General features: G+C 41.8%; 3 protein-coding genes across 4 annotated transcripts; all 3 read left to right on the top strand.

Moving 5' to 3' along the window:
- On the top strand, positions 1–3,488 carry LOC149406053 (WAT1-related protein At5g40240-like). The gene is made up of 7 exons (XM_089610247.1): positions 1–325; positions 457–522; positions 643–756; positions 1,297–1,528; positions 1,974–2,132; positions 2,211–2,362; positions 3,156–3,488. The coding sequence occupies exons 1-7, from the start codon at positions 132–134 to the stop codon at positions 3,280–3,282; spliced, it is 1,044 nt and encodes a 347-aa protein (XP_089466373.1). The 5' UTR covers positions 1–131; the 3' UTR covers positions 3,283–3,488.
- Positions 3,489–4,544: 1,056 nt separating this feature from the next.
- On the top strand, positions 4,545–7,386 carry LOC149406052 (WAT1-related protein At5g40230-like). Of its 2 annotated transcripts, none has more exons than XM_089609707.1 (7): positions 4,545–4,783; positions 5,229–5,294; positions 5,396–5,509; positions 6,025–6,265; positions 6,359–6,517; positions 6,605–6,756; positions 7,070–7,386. In XM_089609707.1, exons 1-7 carry the CDS (start codon positions 4,590–4,592, stop codon positions 7,233–7,235), a joined length of 1,092 nt encoding a protein of 363 aa, XP_089465833.1. In that variant the 5' UTR covers positions 4,545–4,589; the 3' UTR covers positions 7,236–7,386. The 2 variants fall into 2 exon arrangements, with proteins under 2 accessions (XP_089465833.1, XP_089465901.1); XM_089609775.1 differs by having other exon boundaries at positions 7,126–7,217.
- A 1,183-nt stretch (positions 7,387–8,569) lies between these two features.
- LOC149406051 (WAT1-related protein At5g40240-like) lies at positions 8,570–11,098 on the top strand. Its single transcript, XM_089609869.1, has 7 exons — positions 8,570–8,787; positions 8,905–8,967; positions 9,055–9,168; positions 9,282–9,528; positions 10,328–10,486; positions 10,564–10,715; positions 10,808–11,098. Exons 1-7 carry the CDS (start codon positions 8,594–8,596, stop codon positions 10,953–10,955), a joined length of 1,077 nt encoding a protein of 358 aa, XP_089465995.1. The 5' UTR covers positions 8,570–8,593; the 3' UTR covers positions 10,956–11,098.
- The last annotated feature ends 10,627 nt before the right edge of the window (positions 11,099–21,725 follow it).

Genomic DNA, 21,725 nt, shown 5'->3' with positions numbered 1-21,725 from the left:
AACCAAATATGTGCGATTTTGTTTTTTCCTATAAGAAAGTACAGCATTTTTTTTTGCCGACATGTAGTAATCGAAGCTAAAATAGATACTGATCAGAGGTGAAAAACAAATAAATAATAAACAGATAAATAATGGCAATGACGGAGAACTGTAAGAAGGAAGTGGTATCATTCTCGGCCATGGCTGCCGTAGAATTAGTCAACGTCATACTGTTGACTTTGTACAAAGCCGCGGCGGCGAAAGGGTTGAGCAACTTTGTCCTCATTCCTTACTCTAGCTTCATTGGAGCTATTGCTTTTTTCCCTCTACTCTTCATCTTTCCCAGGTTTTTATTTTTATGTATATATATATATATTTTTTATTTCTTTGGTATGATCAATTGGTATTTAAATTTGATGCTTTATTTCTTCTCTCTGATCTTACCAAAATTTCATCTTCTTGTTTTGCTATGAACAGACCAGGTCTTCCTTCACTATTCAGCTTGCCTATTATGAGCCGATTTGTCATCCTTGCCTTTTTCTTGTGCGTAAAATATGTACATATTAATTTCTTTTATTTTAATTTTATTTTAGAGTAATATTAATTTCATGAGATTGATTATTATTTGTGTGCGGATGGGTTTAAATTTCATGATTGAGGCAGGTTCGCCGGCAGTGTTTGTTCATACAAAGGAATATATTACACTTCACCAACTATTGCCTATTGTATTGTCAATCTTGTTCCGGTTATCACTTTCATTTTCGCCGTCATTTTCAGGTTGGTCTAAAATAGCAAAAGTTTTAAGAAAAATTCGCACTTATGAATACATGTGTAAATTATATTTTTACTCTTGTATATAAATTCACAAGCAGGGTAAATAACATTACTTTGACAAAAAAAACTTTATTTTTTGTGTTAGTTTGCTAGAATATTTAAGAAATTAGTATAGCTTTTTCTTTATATATATATATATATATATATATATATATATATATATATATATATATCCCTTTTATTAGCTGTAAATAATTCATAACTATACAGTATCATATTTTGTGAATTATATATAATAATCAACTCGTGGATAATTCTTATGTCACGTTTTTCAAAACATTTGTCATGTTTTCCACTTGGTAAAAATAATTGAGATAAAATATTTAATTTTAACAATTTTATGCTAGATATTTCAATTAAAAAAAAAATACAGACACAAAAAATGGGCACCATGATTAATGAACACATAAGGTATATATGTTATTCCTATATGATTAATTAATGATAGTTGTGTTTCATCATCTTCTCTATATATGAAAAAAGGATGGAAAGTATGAATTTTGGAAGCGCGAAAACCCGAGCCAAAATCATAGGCACTATAATCTCCGTATTGGGAGCTTTGGTGACAATTCTCTTCAAGGGTCCGGTGATTTTTTCATCTGAGTCTCAGGCGTCGTCGTTATCACTTGGCCAAGCCTCGAATACTAATTGGGTCGTTGGATGTGTTTTGCTTGTTTGTGCATCCATATTCTGCTCCTTAAGTTTCATTATTCAGGTAATCAATCCATTCTACCCTGCAAATGCCATATATATATGCTTATCACTATTCAGCTACCCAATTAGTTACAATTATAAATAAAAATCTAAGATTCTATATATAATTTGTCTCAAATGAATATTTGATTGACAAGGGTACGTTAAATTAAGGGCTCTCTTTAATGAAATAGATAAATTTCAATCATGAACACATAAATTTCAAAAAAGTTGAAGGGCAAGCATATCATCGCCTCATAATTTCAGTTTTGCCCCCCCCGAGTTTGGATCCGCCACTGGCTATATATATATATATATATATATATATATATATTGATGGGTAACTTTGTCCCAATTGTAACTCAAATCCATGATATCTGCTTATCACTTCAGCTACCCAATTAGTTATTGATAGAAAGTAAGTTGAGGTATTTTTAATCAAATTTTTTTTTTTTTTTTTTTTGCAGACTCAAATTGTCAAATTATATCCGAATGTGCTAGCTGTGGGAGTAGCGGCGCCGCTATTCACGGCGATTGTCGCAGCGATATACGGTGCCATCTTTGAAACAAATATAAATGCTTGGACACTTAGAACCGATTTGGCATTGGTCACCGTTATACTCACTGTAAATACTAAATACATTATTGTCTCCTATTAATTCAATTAAATGATGATACTAAAGCTATTCAAGCGGAATTTTCAGGGGCTTTTCGGGTCGAGCCTTGTTACGGCGGTTCACACGTGGGGTCTAAACAACAAAGGGCCGGTTTATGTCTCGATTTTCAAGCCATTTTCGATCGTCATCGCGGCCGTGATGGGTGTCACACTACTTGGGGACACTCTCTATCTAGGAAGGTGATTTATTTTCCCTTCACACGTTTATATACATGAATAAAAAACCGGATAATCCGATGATCGAACCGATTTGGACCAAAAGTTCGTAAGCACGTTAGGAAGTAAAAAAAATTCAATTCAGTTTTCGGTTTAAAAATACGAAATTCAGTTAGAATTTCAATATGTTTTTTTTAACTTAACCATAACCACCGGATAATAAAAATATCTGAAGAATCGGGTTCATAGTATATGGATAAAACCAATTCTTTAATACAAACTTAATAATTTGAAATTAAAAAAATTGTATCTTGTTTATATAACAAAACGAAATCGGATTACTTGGATGATCAATAAATCAAACATTTAAGTCCTTTGTTTAAAAATCACAATTTGGAAATTCAATTTTGATTATTAAAATCGGGAAAAAATCAAATCGAACTGATTGGTGCACAACCCTAATAAATATATTTCATAACTTGGTTATCGATTTTGATGAACATGAATCTTAAAACTTAATCATAACCGAATAAACGAATTTTGAAAAATCGGTTTCATAATAACTAATGGTAAAACTGAAGCTCTAATTACTTTTCATTTTTATTTGATTTTAGAAAAATGGTAACGTATTTAAATAACAGAACCAACCCGATTTATCAATTGTATGACTGTATTTAGTTTTCAACACAATACAATTTGTCAAATGTCTAAAAATTTGATTTCAATTTTTAAAATAGGTGAAATCGGATTAAACTTTTTGTTATTACTGAATAATTCATGAGTCATCTTTTTCATGTGCTTAATTATTTTGTTTCAGTGTGATTGGAGCGACAATAATATTGGTTGGATTTTATGCTGTTACGTGGGGGAAAACAGAAGAAAAAGAGCAAAGAGGAAGCTATACCAATGATGGAAAAACCCCATTATTGACAACTTTGACATAAAGCTTGATATGATAAAATTGTTTGATATACGAAAATCACGCATATTCACGCATATCAGTTTGTAATTACCAAACACGCGTAGCGCACGAATAAATTGGACACACAAACTAGTAATCTGATAAACATTTACTCTGAACGGCAATATTTTCGGAGGTGTAAAGTAATTTTTATTTATTTTATTCTTTTAATACATTATTATTTGTCTATATTATTTACTAAAAACATAACGTATTGTCTCGTTAGATCTTGAGCCGGCCCTATGAGATTGGAACCAAACATTTTCCTTCAAGAAATCACGAGGAAGGGGACTCGAGACGACTAGAGAGCTAGGAATACGAGTCTTCTTCGAAGCATCTTTTGACGAGGCAGACTTCTTCGTATTCACGGGAAACCTCTTCTTCACAAAAGTCCTCTATTAACAACGCTATAATGAGAGTTGATCATGCTTAGGCACATGGTCGACCCAAGGCTTAAACCACTTAGACAATGATCTAAGATACCTAATTTTTATTTTCATTGTACAAAAAAAAGCCCTCAATTTTTATGAAAATAAGGCCTCAAATTTATGGGGGAAAAAAGTTATTATGTCCAAGGCCCAATTCTTTATAAGATACATCTTTAAACAGTACTAATTTTTTTTTTTAATGTTGCTTAAGGCCACGTAATAGCTTGGATCGATCCTGTTTAGACGGAGTTTAGGTAGATGGCAACTTGATTTGTTATTGTATTGCGGGCAACTTAAAATTTAAGGCAGTGATATTTATATATGACACCAGTGTTCACTAATATTTTATAGGCAAACAAATGTAAAAAGAAAAAATAAATGAAATATATATAAAATAATGTTATAGTGGACACTTTTAGAGTTCCTCACCTTGAAGTATTGTGTAACATGTTGCTTATTAATTAATTTAATAAAATATATTCTTTAAGCCGGTCTGTGATATATAAAATAACATGTGCAACGACAATATGAACATTAATGCTTCTCTTCACTTAATAAACGCCTATTCTCCAAGAGGCGTTTAGGTTCCGGAATGCCCTTTTCCTTTAAAATAAAAATATAAATAAACGTGACATTATGTTTCATGATAGTTTTCCATATGATAATAATTCATTTAGCGACCCAAATATTATATCATTATGGTAATCAATAATGCCCTGGAAGAATTAGTTGCCAAGTTAATGGCCAACACACGATCAGCACCTAATGATTTGGGTTTGGGCTTCTCCTATACAAATATAATGCTTTGATAGAGAGAGAGAGAGAGAGAGAGAGAGAGAGAGAGAGAGAGAGAGAGAGAGAGATGGGAATAGGATCTGAATGGAGAAGAGAAATGGCGTCGTTCACGGGCATGGCGGCCGTACAGCTGGCGTCGGTCGGAATAAACACAGTCTACAAAGCAGCCAATTCCAAAGGCTTGACTTACTTTGTTTTCATTTCTTACTCTTATTTTGTTGGTACTCTCTCTCTAGCCCCTCTTCCTTTCATTCTTCCCAGGTACCTCTTATATAGGAACCTCTTTTAATTGTAATTTATGCAGATCATACCATACTCTTATCATTTTAGTCCTAAATAAATGACAAATGACAGCATTTTCACTCAGATCATACCATATTCTATCAAGTAGTTATGAGGTTTCAATTAAAAATCAAACTTTATCCTATAAAGTAAAATTGAAATTTGAAAAATAAATGTATAGTTTTTCATTATTATAATGTGAGGTATACCGTTTAATAGAAATTTAAATTGTTGGAATATTCTTTTTGAACAGTTAAAAGTAAGTGTACTATTTCACACACAAACACACACACACAAAAAAAAAAAAAAAAAAAAAAAACTATTCTTTAATTTATAATTTAACTTAAATATAATTACTTTTTTTAAAAAAAATTTAAGTAACATGAAAAATACACTTACAATAATAATGATACAAAACCTGCAGAAGAGAAGAACTGCCTCCTTTTAAGCTCTGTACCTTCTACACAATTGTTGTTTCTGCGATTATCGGGTAAGAACGTCTAATTCCCGGTTGATAATTAGGAACATTTGACTATTAATTACCAATTAGTATATATAAATATATATCCCATGATATTTGATGGGGAACAGGATTATGTTCAACATATGTTCATTCAAAGGCGTAGAATACAGCTCCCCAACTCTCGCCTCCGCTACTTCCTCCCTTGGCCCGGCTTTCACTATCATACTCGGTGTTATTTTCAGGTTTTATTTTTTATTTAATTAAGTTACATAATACATAGGTTAGTTACTTAAGGTAGTTAACAAGTATAATAAACATGCAATAATATTTCCCATGTAATATTTTTTATATACACTAAAAATCTTAAACTTGCTTGATTTTTATTTAGTGTTTTAGGGTCAATTTAATTATTTTATTTTTAAAAATGGTAATGTATTTTAGTTTGTAACATAAATATTGGCGCCTTATTTTTAATTTTAATCCCCAAATAACTCTTTTAACTTTTTTATTTTATTTTATTTATACTTTTACTGTATTTTCCTTGTTGTTTACTGTTTTATTTAGATTTTTTTTTCTTGGTCTCATTTAGCTTTTTTTCTTTCAAATTTACCATTTCATTTAATAAATATGTAAAATCGTTTGAAAATTAGAAAAGGAAATATTCATGAAACGTATAAAAATACGACATATTCTTATAATTACGATCTTCAAACGAGACATTTGTATAACTTTCCAATTTTCTTGTGCCGATGTAAAGGTTGGAGAAGTTGGATTTGAAAAGTTCAACAACAAAAATCAAAATAATAGGAATAACGCTTTCAATATCGGGGGCTTTGGTAGCGATTTTCTACAAGGGTCCAATTGTCATTTCGCCAGCTTCTTCTTCTTCACCGCCGTTGTCGTCCACTTCGCTTCACATGTCCGACAAAAATTGGATCATCGGAGGCCTTTTGCTTATTTTGTTAAACCTTTTTGGTTCAAGTTGGTTAATTGTTCAGGTACGTAACACATGCCATCTATATACTAATAAAGATTAAAAGGGTATATATACACTAGGAATTTCTATGATTAATTTTTTTGGAAATTTATAGGGTAAGGTGATGAAAATGTACCCGGACGAGAGAGTTGTATCACTCCTTTATTTCATATGCAAGATAGCTATAGCGTTGCCGATATGCCTTGTCGCCGAAGAAAACTGGAGTGCATGGAAATTAAGGCTTGATTTTTCCTTGCTCACCATTGTTTTAGCTGTAAGAATTATTTTTGGTATTTAATTGCATATAGACGTTCGTGTTAAATTGATTTTTATATTGTACTTATTTATGTTTTTTATTCAGGGATTATTTGGTCCGTCCTTCAACGTGTTGATGAACACATGGGTGGTCCATAAAAAAGGGCCTCTTTACGTTGCAATATTTACGCCGGTTTCTGTTGTTATCGCGGCTATTTCCGGCGTAATATTTCTAAGCGAAACTCTATATCTTGGAAGGTAAGAAAAATATACTCTTATTGAATTTGTTCAAAATAAATATGAAAGGCGATTCAGAAAATAACACAAACTTTTTGTTACACTTATATATTACTTCGAAATGAAAAAAAAAAAAACAAAAAAAAAAACAACAACGCAAGTAACATTTAATTAATAATTATTTTACTTTTTTTTTTCCCAAGCAAAAAATTGGAGAAGAAAATGACTAATTCCAAGTTTTGAAAAATAAATTTGAAATATATAAATCTAAAATTTTGTATGTATATAACAAAGGTATTTTTTTTAATTGAATTTTTATTGTGTAAATTTATAGTGTGGTTGGAGTAATAATTCTACTACTTGGGTTGTATGCTGTAATATGGACAAAAGCTCAAGAAGATAAAGATTACAAGGATTGTGCTTCGGATTCATCAAATGAGAAGACCTCTTTATTACGGAGTAATAGTGCATCGAGTATCGACCAAGAGATTGGAAATTAATACATGTATAATCATAGATTGACAATACACAGTTTGTGAGAAATTAATAGTTCCTCTATGGAGAATTCCTTTGATATATATCTCGAGATAACTTCCAACAAAAGTGTAATATTAACTTTATTTTACGGGTTTAAAGCCCTAATATATATATACACACACACAATATATATATATATATATATATATATATATATATATATATTAGGGAGAAATTTAACAAATATCTCATTCGATCGAAGATGGCATCTTTTATATTTTAGTTTATCAATTTTTTCTTAAACAACTTTAAAAAAATGATTAGATGATTTTGCTATTATTTTAAATGAATTTGTAAACAAGAAACTGTATACATTTTAAATAATTATAAGCTAAATAAAACTGTAAGAACGAGAGAAATGAGGCACTGCCCAATAAAAGCCTCAATAGTAATTTATTTTTTCTGATCGTACTTATCTTATTATTCACTTCGTATGTTGTTTTGTTTAGACTTGTTTACATTGAACTTGTACACTCTCTGTGGTTTATTGTAATGTCCACAACAATGAAGTGGTTTTTGTGTTTTCAAGAAGATTTAGTCTTCTTTCGAGTTAGGAGTTCAAGTTTTTGTAGTTGGTATTTTGACGGTACTCCTTGTCCATGGTCTGTGATTTTCGAGCAATTTGATTCATCCGTTAACCTCTGAAGATATGTGAAAAGAGTCATCATGTTGCTCGAAATTTTTAGTGTGATAAATTTTCTGTTTGATGGAAGTCCACACATGATGTGTGTTTATAAGATTCTAGTCTTGAATCATTATTATTTTAAGGTATCTTTTGTTGTTAAAAGATCTACCATATTTGTATTATTGGGTGTTAGGCAAAAGTTGCTTGATGTAATAAGTCCAAATTTTAAGGAAGAAGAATCTAAATTAGGAAGACCACTTTCTAGAAACATTTTCTTAAAAAAGTTTACTATCAATTTTTTCTTGATATGTCCATGAAATGGAACCATCCAAAAGATAATGATAAGGGTAGAGTTGTTGATAAAAATTAAAGGGAGTCAATTATAGCTTTTTATTTCATTTTATGTAAGCTTTACGAGGACAAAATCTCCATCATTAATCGAATGATCAAAACAACAAAATAAATTAGATACGCTACTATATATATATATATATATATATATATATATATATATATATGTATATATGTATATAATACAAGTGGCCCTTATTCTAAAGTAGCCAATTTTTTTTATTATATATCATAATACCGTCCAAGCCAAGTGTTTTCGATTGCTAGTGCATGTTCGTGTTCTGTCAATATATGTGCGCATACATATATAATAGAGAGAGAGAGAGATAGAGAGAGAGAGAGAGAATGGACAATAGTTGGGATTGGAATAAAGAAGTGAAGTCATTCGCGGCCATGGCAGGCGTGGAGTTCATAAACGTGAGCTTAAACACATTATACAAAGCAGCTTCTTTGAAAGGGTTGACTTATTTCGTGTTCGTCACTTACACTTACGCCATTGGAGCTCTCGTCCTTCTTCCTTTTATCTTCATCTTTCCCAGGCAATAATAACCTATTATTTTTTTCTTCTCTATTTCATTCTCATAATTCAATTTTACGTCACTTATTTAATTTCATATATTGTATTTAAAATCTTGTGACTAAATCATTGGAAACAGGCCAGCACTTCCTCCAATAAGCTCGTCTTTAATCTTCAAAATCATCGTCCTCTCAGCCATCGGGTATATATGTTAAAAAAAAAAAACCAAAAAAGTTGACCTAATTAGCAAATTTGGAAATTGAATTTTACTGATGAAATTAAAAAGCAGATATGGAGGTCATATATGTGCCTTCAAAGGCATAGAATATAGTTCGCCGGCTCTTTTCTCCGCCATAAGCAACCTTCCACCGGCGTTTACTTTTATTTTGGCAGTCCTTTTCAGGTTTGTTTCTTTTATTTTCTATTTAGTATTAAGTTATCATTATTATTCATGGACCGTCGTCTAAACAATAATTATATATTCGTTGTATATATAAAAAAAAAAAAAAAAAAAAGGATGGAGATTGTGGATTTGAGAAGCTGGAGAGGCCAAGCCAAGACCATTGGCACGGTGGTGTCGATTTCGGGTGCTTTGATAGCTGTTCTTTACAATGGGCCTGTGATTTGGGCCTCTTCATCTTCGTCTTCAATTTCTTCGAATTCCATAGATAACGCTTTTCAAGCCTCGCAATCCAATTGGGTTATGGGTGGCATTGTGCTTCTCGGATTTTGTATCTTCAATTCAACCTGGTATATTTTCCAGGTCAGTAATTAAGGGTTTTTTTTTCTTTCACTTGTGATCTATATATTTTTGTTATTGTCTCTAATGACCCTAAGACTTCCAATCTTTGGAACTCAATTTCTTTTTGCTTAGCAACGGATATAACTAAATTTTTGCCAAGGGTAATATCAATATGCGTAAATGCACGTCGCACAAGTCATTTTCTGTCTGTATTACATTATAATTAGTTACGTACTTAAAATGGTTACAAATACTAAGTTTGGATAATAGGAATCTGATAAGAAATTTCTAAATTAATCGATACAGCAAGAATTAAATACAAGATAAACATGTATACCAGGAACCAGAAATTTTCCTTAAAAAAAGAACTTATTCATTTTAATTCATATTCACACCTCCTCTTATATAAAGCAACTCTTTATACTAATATTTCCCAAAGTTCTTGATTTCGTCGATTTTGGTAGAAATTACTACATAATTTCATTTTGTTATGGTTACTTACCGTCAAAATAATATATATTTTTTAAAGTATCAGAATTTTGCTGAAATTTTGTTACAAAATTGTTTTCGGTGACAACACCCTGAAGTTTAAATTTAACCTATTTTTTCCATGGAGGGATAAATTTTTGTTTTCAACTTATCACGATGAGCCCTTAATAGCTCACGAGCTGCTCGCCTCATTAACGACTACTCGTTCAAAAAATAATATTTAGAAACTGATCATGTACGGCTACTTGAAACAATTCATGGTCGCCAACATCATTTAATTTAGAACTTGCATTTTTATCCGATAATGTTTCATTGCGTCCTATTTTTTCAGACAAAAATCATCAGATCATACCCGTGTGAGCTAATTGTGGTAGCGTTATTCTCTCTGTTTACATCGATCATCGCGGCTGCCGTGTCGTTCATTGTGGGAACGGACCCGAGTGCGTGGACGCTGAGTTCCGATATGGCACTAATCACAGTTGTCATCTTTGTAAGTACTATATTATTTATATCTCCCTAAGGCTTAGTTATTCTTAAAATTCTTATTAAAAATTTTGAGTTTCGAAGGGATTTTTCGGTCCAACCTTGAGCGCAACGGTACACACATGGGGGCTGAACATAAAAGGACCTATTTATGTCGCGATCTTTAGGCCGTTCTCTTTTTTCATCGCTTCGGCTATGGGAGTCGTATATCTTGGCGACGCTCTATATCTCGGGAGGTAAATGTGTTGCATATCAACTTAATTTTTATGTGTATTAAAATGATTTTTTTAAAAATTGTCTTCCCTTTTGGCATTTGTATTTTTTTTAGTGTAATTGGAGCAACTATACTTTTGTTGGGATTTTACGCCGTGATTTGGGGAAATGCGAAACAAGATCGGAGAAATGGAGATGCTGAATCCGATGCATCGGAATCATTGGTGGATGAAAGAAAGGCCCTTTTGCAGCACAGTGGATAATGGCAAGACTAATTAAGTTGAATAAATGTTGGTGAAAAGGTGATTTATGCAAGTCACTTATTGTAAGTCAACTAATTAAACTGAATATAAATAATATTCAAAATGTTTGAAGATCGCAAGGCCGTCTTCGAGGTTGGACTCGGGCTCAGGTGAGCGCATGTTGAAAAAAGCCCTGTTGATTTTGAACCCTTTGTAACGCTTGATTTTGTGATCCTCTCCATGCAAAATTTTGAGAATTATTTCCCGCCTTCATGTGATTGTTGTTGTAGTTCTGGATCGGGGGACGGTTGTAATTACCCACAAATTTTGCATTCTCTGTTGGACCTATGATTCCGTGCGGGCAGTGATCGGTGTTGTCGCACGAAAATGAACAACTATTTAAAACCTCGGGCGGTTCGATCCAAGGCCGGACCAAGTGATCGCACCCGGGCCAAGAGTGTGAACTCGATAGTCTCGAGCTAGGGTTTTCTCCGATCAACCCGCCTCTCGGGAGAGGTAGGGGGTGAGGAGGAGGAGTGACCGTGCCTTGGTTGTCGGCTGCCTACGTACCCGTGTGTGGGATCAGGTCAGAACGTAGTTCAAGCGTGTATGACGCTGTATGAGGCGCGGAGCCTTGGTGGAGAAGCGTGCTCGACGAAGGAGACGGGGCGCGAGGAGTCCTCGGCGGCGTCTCAGGACTTCGGAGATCGTGAGCGCGAGAGAGAATGTGTGTTTTCTCTCTTTTGGAGACGTGGAAGACTCTAAGTCAAGAGTTCCTTGTTGTGGCGGAGATTCCGGACGCGTAGGCGATTCCTAGTTGGAAATGCCGGACGCGTAAGTCGCGCGTGTGTCTAGTGTGTTAGACGCGCGAGGGGAACTCTAGTCGAGAACCCTAGGGGCGTGCTTGAGCACCGGAGAACGTTCGGTCAGAGGGAGCGACGTCCGGGAAGTCCCCGTGAGTGCTTCGGAACCTCTGAGAACGAGAGAGAGAGGAGAGAGACTACTTCAGGCCAAATATGGCATCCAGAGAAGTAGTTGTGAGTAAGAAATCGAGCGTGTCGATAGGAGATGAAAGGATTTATTGGATGGCTTTCCCCTCAATGGGAGGGAGTATTTATAGGTGTTTGGGGGCCTTAGGAGGCTCCTTTTTCGTCCATGTGGGACTAGGAACGCGCGCGCCATCAAGTGGAGGCGCACGGCGCGCGTGGCGCACAAAGAGCGGCGCACAACGCGCGACGCGCGGGTCATCTGGCGCGGCGCGCGGGTCAGTGGACGCGGCGCAAGACGCGCGGCGCGGGCGCGTCTTGGCGCGGCACGCGCCTGCATGGAGCGGCGCGCTGCTTGCTGCACGGCCGGCCGGCGCAGCGCGCCGTGCGCGCGGCGAATGGCCCGTCTTGCCGGGCTCTTGTGGGCCCTTAGGGGTCTTCGAATACCATTCTTGCCACATGAAATATGAAGGTTTCCACTTGGCGAGAGTGACTCGATTCGAGGAGCGACTCGAGGCTCGACTCGAGGAGTGAAGCTCGACTCGAGGAGACCGACTCGAGGAACAACCCAAGGCTCGACTCGAGGAACGACTCGGGGCTCGACTCGAGGGGCATGAGGATTTGTCAGTCGACTCGTGAGAGAAGGCTCGCCGCTCTTTAGGACCTCCGGCCTGACCATCGGCCCTTTGAATGGCGTGTCTTCTTGGCGTCTCGGGTTTTCCGAAAACGACCGACAACATTAGCCCCCCAAGTTCATTGCTCGGGAGGCCCCGGGCGGTGAACTTTTAGTTGTTTCCGCCGGATGTTTGAGGAAAATAGACTCCCCAGAGCTTCACTGTTGCGAAGCCTTTGTGATTATAAAGAATACTCTCACAATTGTAAGTGCTCTTTCTCGCTTTTCCGTCTTTCTCGGCACGAGTGTGTGATCGACACGTGGAGGAGGATCCAAGCGGATAAGAGACGTAGCTCGACGTGGACGAGGCAAACGCGCTTGCGTCCGTCGCTCTAGCCCCGGAGCAAATGGGAAATGCATGCGCAAGTGAGGCGTGCATTTGTGTAGAGGCGTATCGGCATGTTACGGCCAGTTGATCTTTGGGCGAGGTCATGCCCAAGTCTTTCTTCGATGGCGTTTTGTTTGATGATATCATCAACCCGGAGTCCATGGGACTCGACGGTGACTAGCAGGGTGACGATTGTGTAATCGTGACCTATTAGGGGAAGATCATGGCTTCCGTCTCGGCCAGCTTGGAAGGCGACTGCACTTTTGCATTTTGCAAAGGCGTGCTCATTCCGAGGTCTCGAAGACGGAGGTTGATGCTGCGGGCTGATGCTTCGAGAAGACGGAGTGGCACCTGGCGGAAGGCTCTGCCGCACCGGAGGGCTTCGACTGCTCGGGGATAAATGCTAAAAGTTTGACCACGCATCAAGCATAAGTCGGCCTCACGGGGCATCCGCCATTCCCGCCTTGGTGACGCTTCTTCGTCTGCTTTCGGAAGATCGGCCTTTATTCCCCAGGCGCGAGCGCGGGTCTCTACTTTGGCTGACCGGTTCTTCAGGTCGCTCCAGGTGTTTGTTTGAGGAGTGGGACTCGACTCGAGGAGACTGACTCAAGGCTCGACTCGAGGATACTGACTCAAGGCTCGACTCGAGGAGCGAAGCTCGACTTGAGGAGACTGAATCGAGTCTCAACTCAAGGAGCGAAGCTCAACTCGGGGAGCCGACTCAAGTCTCAACTCGAGGGGCTAGGCTCGACTCGGGGAGCCGACTCAAGTCTCAACTCGAGGGGCTAGACTCGACTCAAGGAGATTGGCTGGTCATTAAGGAATATGACTCCACTCGAGGAGCGATGCTCGACTCGAGGAGTATAACTCGATTCGAGGAGCAAGACTCAACTCGGGGAGAATGACTTGATGAGTGATGCTCGACTCGAGAGGGATGACTCGAGGAGAGTGACTCGACTCGAGGAGCATGGCTCGATTCGAGGAGGGTGTGACTCGACTTGAGGAGGATGTCTTGACTCGAGGAGCAGTGCTCGACTCAAGGAGAATGATTTGACTCAAGGAGCAAGACTCGACTCAAGGAGCGTGACTCAACTCGAGGAGCGAGGCTTGACTCGAGGAGAATGACTCGACTCAAGGAGCGAAGCTCGACTTCGAGGAGAGTGACTTGTCTCGAGGAGCAAAGCTCTGCTCGAGGAGACTCGACTCGAGGCGCGAAGTTTGACTCGAGGAGAATGATTCGATTTGAGGAGCAAGGCTCGACTCGAGGAGACTCGACTTGATGAGCGAAGTTCAGCTCGAGGAGACTAACTCGACTCGAGAAGCGAAGCTCGACTCGAGGAGGATGACTCGACTCAAGGAGCGAAGCTCGACTCGAGGAGACTGACTCGACTCGAGGAGCGAAGCTCAACTCGAGGAAAATGACTCGACTCGAGAAGCGAAACTCGACTCGAGGAGGATGACTCGACTTGAGGAGCGAAGCTCGACTCGAGGAGAATGACTTGACTCGAGGAGCGAAGCTCAACTCGAGGAGACTGACTCGATTTGAGGAGCAAGGCTCGACTCGAGGAGAATGACTCAACTCGAGGAGCGAGGTCTCAGCTAGTTCAGGCCGAGCGAGGTTCTTGCTCAGAGGCGGGTGTGATTGTGCTTAGTCGGCGGTGGTGAAGATGACATGAGTTGCGCCTTGTATGGTTGTTCAGGTGCGTTCCGATTAGTCATCATGCACAGCGCCTTGCGGTGACTCAGAGCGCGTCATTAGAGACGGCTGCGTGCGTTGTTTTAGGCATCGTAGGCACGTCGTGAGGGATGGCCTAGATGCGGCATGTAGGTTACTTAGGTGTGTCATGAGGGACGACTTGGTTGCGCCATGTGGGCGTCTTAAGTGCGGCATGTAGACGTCTTAGGTGCGTCATGTAGGCGTCTTACGTGCCCCATGTAGGCGTCTTAAGTGCGCCATGTAGGCGTCTTATGTGCGCCATGTAGGCGTCTTATATTGCGCCATGTAGGCGTCTTACGGGCTGCGCCTTTACGCGTCTTACGTGCGCCATGTAGGCGTCACAGGTTGCGCCATGTAGGCGTCTTACGGGTTGCACCTTTACGCGTCTTACGTGCGCCATGTAGGCGTCTTAGGTTGCCATGTAGGCGTCTTACGGGTTGCGCCTTTACGCGTCTTACGTGCGTCATGTAGGCGTCTTAAGTGCGTCGCGAGGGACGGCTTTAGCCTGCATCTCGGGGATGTCTCTTGGGCGCGCCGCGGGGGCGTCTTTAGCCTGCATCTCTGGGATGTCTCTTGGGCGCGCCGCGGGGGCGTCTTCAGCCTGCATCTCGGGGATGTCTCTTGGGCGCGCCGCGGGGGCGTCTTCGGCCTGCATCTCGGGGATGTCTTACGGCGCGCCACGGAGGCGTCTTACGTGCACGCCTGTTCCCGTTTTGTGTTCGGGTGTTTTGTTTTGATGGAGCGTGCTTTCTTTTTGTGGAGCGTACTTTCTTGAGGATTTTGAGCGTACTTTCCATTGCCTATGGCACTAGCCCCCCGAGTTTTGGGTTTACAAGTGTAATCTTTGATGATTAAAAATCTTTGATAAAGTGGATTTTGAAAGAAAAACATCGAACTTTATTAATATTGCAAAAAATTTGAAATCCTAAAACGTTGGCTCGTAGGCCTTATTGAATGTTTAGAAAGCAAAGAAATAAAATGGGGGGATCGCTGGCTAGTGGTAGTACTCTCTTCCAGTGTTCCGCATTCCACAGGCGATAGATCGGTGTCTCGTCCATGTATGACCTGGTAGACCGTGTGGGGTCCCTGATGAGGACGCCGCTACCTTGCACTTGGGTGTCATGCAGGTGTCTTTATGGACTTCGCGGAGGACCTTGGTCGACTCGACGCTATCTCTAAGTTGAGAGATCGTGTTAACCGTCTTTTTAGCGGTCTTTCCATCGATTCCTTGGATGTAACATATTCTGGCTTGGGATTGGTCTCCAGCCATGATGCCGATTCCATTCTTGGTAGGGAACTTCACCAGTAGGTGGTATGTTGAAGTGATTGCCCTTAGCCGGTTCAACGTGGGTCGCCCAACGATTACGTTGTAGGGGGACTCTTGGTCGACCACTAGGAATGGGACCATGTGAACGACTTCAATGCCTCCGGGAGTTCCGAAGGTGACCGGTAGATCGATGATGCCTTCGGTCATGACTCTCTCCCCAGTGAACCCGAATAGAGGCGTTTGGGTCGGAGTTGGGCGTAGCCCCCCGAGCTTCATGCGCTCTAGGGTGGACTTGAAGATTATGTCGGCAGCACTGCCGTTGTCGATGAGAACTCTTTTCACCAAGTTATTAGCTACTTGGGCTTTGAGCACAATTGCGTCATTGTGCGGATGCACAACTCGCTTGGCCTCTTTGTTGGTGAAATGCATCGTCTCGTGAGGCACGGACGGAGGTTCTTCATACGTGAGGTTGACGTGCATAGCAGCGTCTTCTTGAGCCACGGCCCTTAGGAATTTTTTCCGTTGTCGGGCCGAATCTCCATCTTGTGGACCTCCCAATATGGTGGTCACAACGTGGAGTTGTGGATTGGCATTGGCAGTAGCCGCGGTTCGGTCGGCAGAAGCGGCTGTTCCTCCTCCCCTGCCAGACTGTTGTCTGTTCGAGGTGGGGCCCGCAGCGCTAATCATGCGTAACACGAACTCTTTTAGCTCACCCCGTTGGATCAATGCCTCGATCTGCCTTTTAAGACTATAGCATTCAGAGGTCAAGTGACCGTATTCCTGATGGAACTCGCAATATTTAGATCTATCGCGAGTCGCGGGATCTTTGTTCATTGGAGCCGGGGGAGTGAACTTGTCACGCGCTAAAGCTAGGATTTGCTCCGGCGTTGTGTTCAACGGTGTGAACGACGAGTAGCCCTTAAAGTCTTCCGCAAGTCGCGGTTTCTGGGGCATCGGAGGTCGTCTATTAAAAGTCTGACCTCCTCTGTTTCGCCTTTTACGGGAGTTTCCTTGCTCGTTGCTAGGCTCGTCTCGGTGGTGAGGGCTTTGATCATTGCCCTTGCGACCATCGAGGTAATCTTCGACTCCCATGAAGGTCTTGGCTCGAGTCATTAACTCGGCCATGGTAGAGGGGACACGGCCGACGATGGACTTAAGGAAGTCACTTGTGCGCAAGCCTTCAGTGATGGCGGTGATTGCGTCTTTGTCGTCAAAGCGGTCGACCTTATTCGATTCTTCAGTGAATCGGGCGAGGTACCGTCTAAGAGACTCGCCATCCTCTTGCCTGATTGACCACAGGTACATCTTGGTCTTCTTTTGGACCATAGACGTAGCGAACCGTGCTAGGAACATGTCCTTCAGGTCTTTGAACGAGCGGATGCTTCACGGCCTTAAGTTCTTGAACCACTCGAAGCCGGGTCCGGCGAGGGTAAGACTAAAAGCTTGGCACATAGCGCCGGGAGTGACACCCTGCATCGTCATCCAGGTTTCATAAAGCTGGATGTGGTAAGCAGGATCTGCTTTTCCATTATATGGAGCGAGGTTCGGGAGTTTGAAATTTCCCGTACATACCTCGGCCAATATCTGAGCCGTGAAAGGCGAGGACTTCTCCTCAACGACCTCATAGGCACTTCCGCCTATTCCGTGTTCTCGGAGATCTCGTACTTCATTTCGAAGATTGTGGATCATTGTGATCACATCGAGACCGGTAGTCGGAGTAACTCCCTGTTCGGGAGGAGTCACCTGTCGTCTTTCATTTGACCCTTGACCCGTGCGGCGGTTCCCGTTAGTTGGGGCTGCTACGGGGACGTTTGGCCGAGAGCTTAGTCGCTCTCTTAAGTCATCGCCACGCTCAATGCGTTGGGCGGTGAGGTGATCCCTAAGATCGGGGCTGGACATACGGAGGCGCAGGCTTCGTCTGCGACGGCGCGCTCTCCGCGTGCCCTGACTCTCCGTAACATTCTCTCTTTGACCTAGTCGATCGAAGGCCGAGCGTCGGGAGTTTCCCTCTTGAGAAGCAGCCGGTGCGTCGCCTTTCCGGGGTAGGGGATTCGAAGGACCGGCTTCAAACACGGCGGGGGGTTCCCCGTCCTTCGTGAGAGAAGTCTCGATACCCTCCGAATCGCCAGTATCCTCGTAATCAAGGTCGCGGTCACGGCTTTCCTCGTTGAGGTTCTCAGGATCCTTGTTGAGGGTTATTGTGTCATGCGCGGGTTGCTTCGCAGCCAGTCGGCTGTGGTACCTCGCGTTCTTCGCCTTTAGTTGGCGGATACTCTCCTCCAGCTCCATGATGCGGTTGTCCCTGCTATCAGGAGATGGAGATGGTGAACGGGTCGAGCTCTCTTCGTGGAGCGACTCTTCGTCACCATGCGCTCGGGAGCGCAAGAAGTATTTCTTGGTCCCAGTGACGTTTTCGGGGTTGTTCACGCCCTCAGAACGTACAGGTGGTTGGTTACTCATCGTTTCTCAAGTTCGAGAAGGTTGAGTTCGCAGAAGAAAAGAAGAAGATGAACAGAAGGGATTTCGGGCTGAATAGGTCGGGAAGTCCCCTCCATCTAGCGCCAAAATGTTGTCGCATGAAAATGAACAACTATTTAAAACCTCGGGCGGTTCGATCCAAGGCCGGACCAAGTGATCGCACCCGGGCCAAGAGTGTGAACTCGATAGTCTCGAGCTAGGATTTTCTCCGATCAACCCGCCTCTCGGGAGAGGTAGGGGGTGAGGAGGAGGAGTGACCGTGCCTTGGTTGTCGGCTGCCTACGTACCCGTGTGTGGGATCAGGTCAGAACGTAGTTCAAGCGTGTATGACGCTGTATGAGGCGCGGAGCCTTGGTGGAGAAGCGTGCTCGACGAAGGAGACGGGGCGCGAGGAGTCCTCGGCGGCGTCTCAGGACTTCGGAGATCGTGAGCGCGAGAGAGAATGTGTGTTTTCTCTCTTTTGGAGACGTGGAAGACTCTAAGTCAAGAGTTCCTTGTTGTGGCGGAGATTCCGGACGCGTAGGCGATTCCTAGTTGGAAATGCCGGACGCGTAAGTCGCGCGTGTGTCTAGTGTGTTAGACGCGCGAGGGGAACTCTAGTCGAGAACCCTAGGGGCGTGCTTGAGCACCGGAGAACGTTCGGTCAGAGGGAGCGACGTCCGGGAAGTCCCCGTGAGTGCTTCGGAACCTCTGAGAACGAGAGAGAGAGGAGAGAGACTACTTCAGGCCAAATATGGCATCCAGAGAAGTAGTTGTGAGTAAGAAATCGAGCGTGTCGATAGGAGATGAAAGGATTTATTGGATGGCTTTCCCCTCAATGGGAGGGGGTATTTATAGGTGTTTGGGGGCCTTAGGAGGCTCCTTTTTCGTCCATGTGGGACTAGGAACGCGCGCGCCATCAAGTGGAGGCGCACGGCGCGCGTGGCGCACAAAGAGCGGCGCACAACGCGCGGCGCAGGGGGCGCGGCGCGCGGGTCATCTGGCGCGGCGCGCGGGTCAGTGGACGCGGCGCAAGACGCGCGGCGCATGGAGCGCGCGGCGCGGGCGCGTCTTGGCGCGGCGCGCGCCTGCATGGAGCGGCGCGCTGACCTGATGGCGCGGCGCGCTGCTTGCTGCACGGCCGGCCGGCGCAGCGCGCCGTGCGCGCGGCGAATGGCCCGTCTTGCCGGGCTCTTGTGGGCCCTTAGGGGTCTTCGAATACCATTCTTGCCACATGAAATATGAAGGTTTCCACTTGGCGAGAGTGACTCGATTCGAGGAGCGACTCGAGGCTCGACTCGAGGAGTGAAGCTCGACTCGAGGAGACCGACTCGAGGCTCGACTCGAGGAACAACCCAAGGCTCGACTCGAGGAACGACTCGGGGCTCGACTCGAGGGGCATGAGGATTTGTCAGTCGACTCGTGAGAGAAGGCTCGCCGCTCTTTAGGACCTCCGGCCTGACCATCGGCCCTTTGAATGGCGTGTCTTCTTGGCGTCTCGGGTTTTCCGAAAACGACCGACAACAATCGGCGATATGGTTCCCATTGCACCAAAAGCAACTCTGGGGTGTGGTTGTGTGCACAGCATTCACCAATCCTGGACTTTCTGTCAATTGTTGTTGCATGGTCGCCATTTGCGCTGTTAAAGTTTTAATCCTTTCTATGTCGATGGTTGAGGTCGTTGCGGTGTTCCTTTACGTGCTCCTCCTCTCCTCCGGGCACTGGTCATTTGAACGCGCCAACTCCTTAAGTAGAGTTGGAATTCGGTTGACGTCTTAGTCAACATCTCGCCTCCCGCTATAATGTTGACTAAGGTCTTCTTCGAGCAGATGAGACCATAGTTGAAGGTCTAAAGTTTCTCTGGCAGAGAGATCTCGTGATGTTGACACTTTCTCAACATCTCCTTGAAGCGTACCCATGCTTTGTGAAATGTCTCTCTGTCCCATTGGTTGAAGCTATGGATCACGTTGCGGAGTCGAGCACTCTTCTCAAATGGGAAGAATTTGGCAAAGAAGACTCGGAAAAGCTCCTCCCATATGGACAGCGATGTGGTGGATTCGAAAAGTGTCGTACATCTCGGTGAAGTTGGCGATGTGTTCGTTCGGGTCTTCATTCAGATTTCCTGAAAATTAATTATGTTGAATCATTTGGACATCTCCGTATTGATCTCGAAGCTCTGATTTCCCCCAATGGCCGGCCTCCGGATTGCCGAGCGGTATCCTTGGATCGTGGGCATGACGTAGTCGATGAGTGGCTTTTCAGCCTCGTTGTCGCCCATGATTGCTAACTTGTTCTCCTTTCGATTCTTTTTGCACGTTTTATCTATTTTCAAGTCGATCAGAAGAATGGTCTTTCACCGTCTTTCCGCATACACCTTCAAAACAGGAAAGTTAACACAAAAAGAAAAGTGAGCAAAAAAAAAAGTTCAAATTGAAAACTAGCTAATTTAAAATTGGTTAAAGACGCGTCAAAAACATGTTGTGATATTTTCGTACGCAAATGCACGTAATCGTTCAAGTAATATATTTCGTAAGTACGAGTCGATCCACGATGACTAATTTAACCGAATAATTAAACCAACTAGCCACGAATTAAACTCAAGATTTCGAAGAAAATTATCTATTAAAATTACATAAATAAATAAAGCACAAAATAAATATGAATGAACGGATTAGTAGAAAGCGAGAACAACAATTTCGCAAAATTCTTTTAAGATAGAGATTCTTACGGATAATTTTTTTATTCACTTTTGATATTGATAACGTCAATTTTTCGAAATTAATTGGGATATTAATTTTGAGACTAACTATTGGACAGATGAGATCTGTGGTCTGTTTTGTCGTTCCCGCTTTGGACAAATGAAGCTCTGGTCTTGAATGGTTGATGACTTAAGTCTATTTACTTTCCTCGACATGTGTACTAGCTCCTACATATTCTATCCATTTTCTTATTTTGGCATCAATTATATATTTTGGTTGTAGAGCTTAAAAAATACGAATTATACAACACGTTATATTATTATTAGCTGGAAGATTCTTGATTTATAGTAAAAAAAAAAAAAAAAAATATATATATATATATATATATATATATATATTTATATAAGGAAGACTCGTATCTTACACACGCACTCAGGTCATATAAGTATCATAGCGAGATATCATGTCCCATAAAAGCATAAACTAATAGTAATGGACAAGCTTTGTCCACATTTTTTTTATTATCATATAGACGTACGAATGTTTCCCAATAATTATAGCTTATGAATACTATAATAATAATTACTCCTTCAAAATAGAATTACTTTAATACCCCTGAAAAAAAACTTTAAAAATGATCGGACAACACGATCAAAACAGAACA

The sequence above is a fragment of the Urtica dioica genome, chromosome 1 (genome assembly GCF_054948205.1).
Source record: "Urtica dioica subsp. dioica isolate 48M chromosome 1, U.dioica_male_clone48M_v1_H2, whole genome shotgun sequence".
NCBI lineage: Eukaryota > Viridiplantae > Streptophyta > Magnoliopsida > Rosales > Urticaceae > Urtica > Urtica dioica.
Note: the sequence above shows the minus strand (reverse complement) of the source record. Positions and strands in the feature narration are given on the sequence as shown.

Excerpts from the sequence above, each read along its gene's own strand:
- LOC149406051 (XM_089609869.1), top strand. The coding sequence starts at position 8,594 with ATGGACAATAGTTGGGATTGGAATAAAGAAGTGAAGTCATTCGCGGCC. Across the intron at positions 9,169-9,281 it reads ATTTTGGCAGTCCTTTTCAG|GATGGAGATTGTGGATTTGA; the intron begins GTTTGTTTCTTT and ends AAAAAAAAAAAG. Across the intron at positions 10,716-10,807 it reads GACGCTCTATATCTCGGGAG|TGTAATTGGAGCAACTATAC; the intron begins GTAAATGTGTTG and ends TATTTTTTTTAG.
- LOC149406052 (XM_089609707.1), top strand. The coding sequence starts at position 4,590 with ATGGGAATAGGATCTGAATGGAGAAGAGAAATGGCGTCGTTCACGGGC. Across the intron at positions 5,510-6,024 it reads ATACTCGGTGTTATTTTCAG|GTTGGAGAAGTTGGATTTGA; the intron begins GTTTTATTTTTT and ends GCCGATGTAAAG. Across the intron at positions 6,266-6,358 it reads CAAGTTGGTTAATTGTTCAG|GGTAAGGTGATGAAAATGTA; the intron begins GTACGTAACACA and ends GGAAATTTATAG.
- LOC149406053 (XM_089610247.1), top strand. The coding sequence starts at position 132 with ATGGCAATGACGGAGAACTGTAAGAAGGAAGTGGTATCATTCTCGGCC. Across the intron at positions 523-642 it reads GTCATCCTTGCCTTTTTCTT|GTTCGCCGGCAGTGTTTGTT; the intron begins GTGCGTAAAATA and ends TGATTGAGGCAG. Across the intron at positions 2,363-3,155 it reads GACACTCTCTATCTAGGAAG|TGTGATTGGAGCGACAATAA; the intron begins GTGATTTATTTT and ends ATTTTGTTTCAG.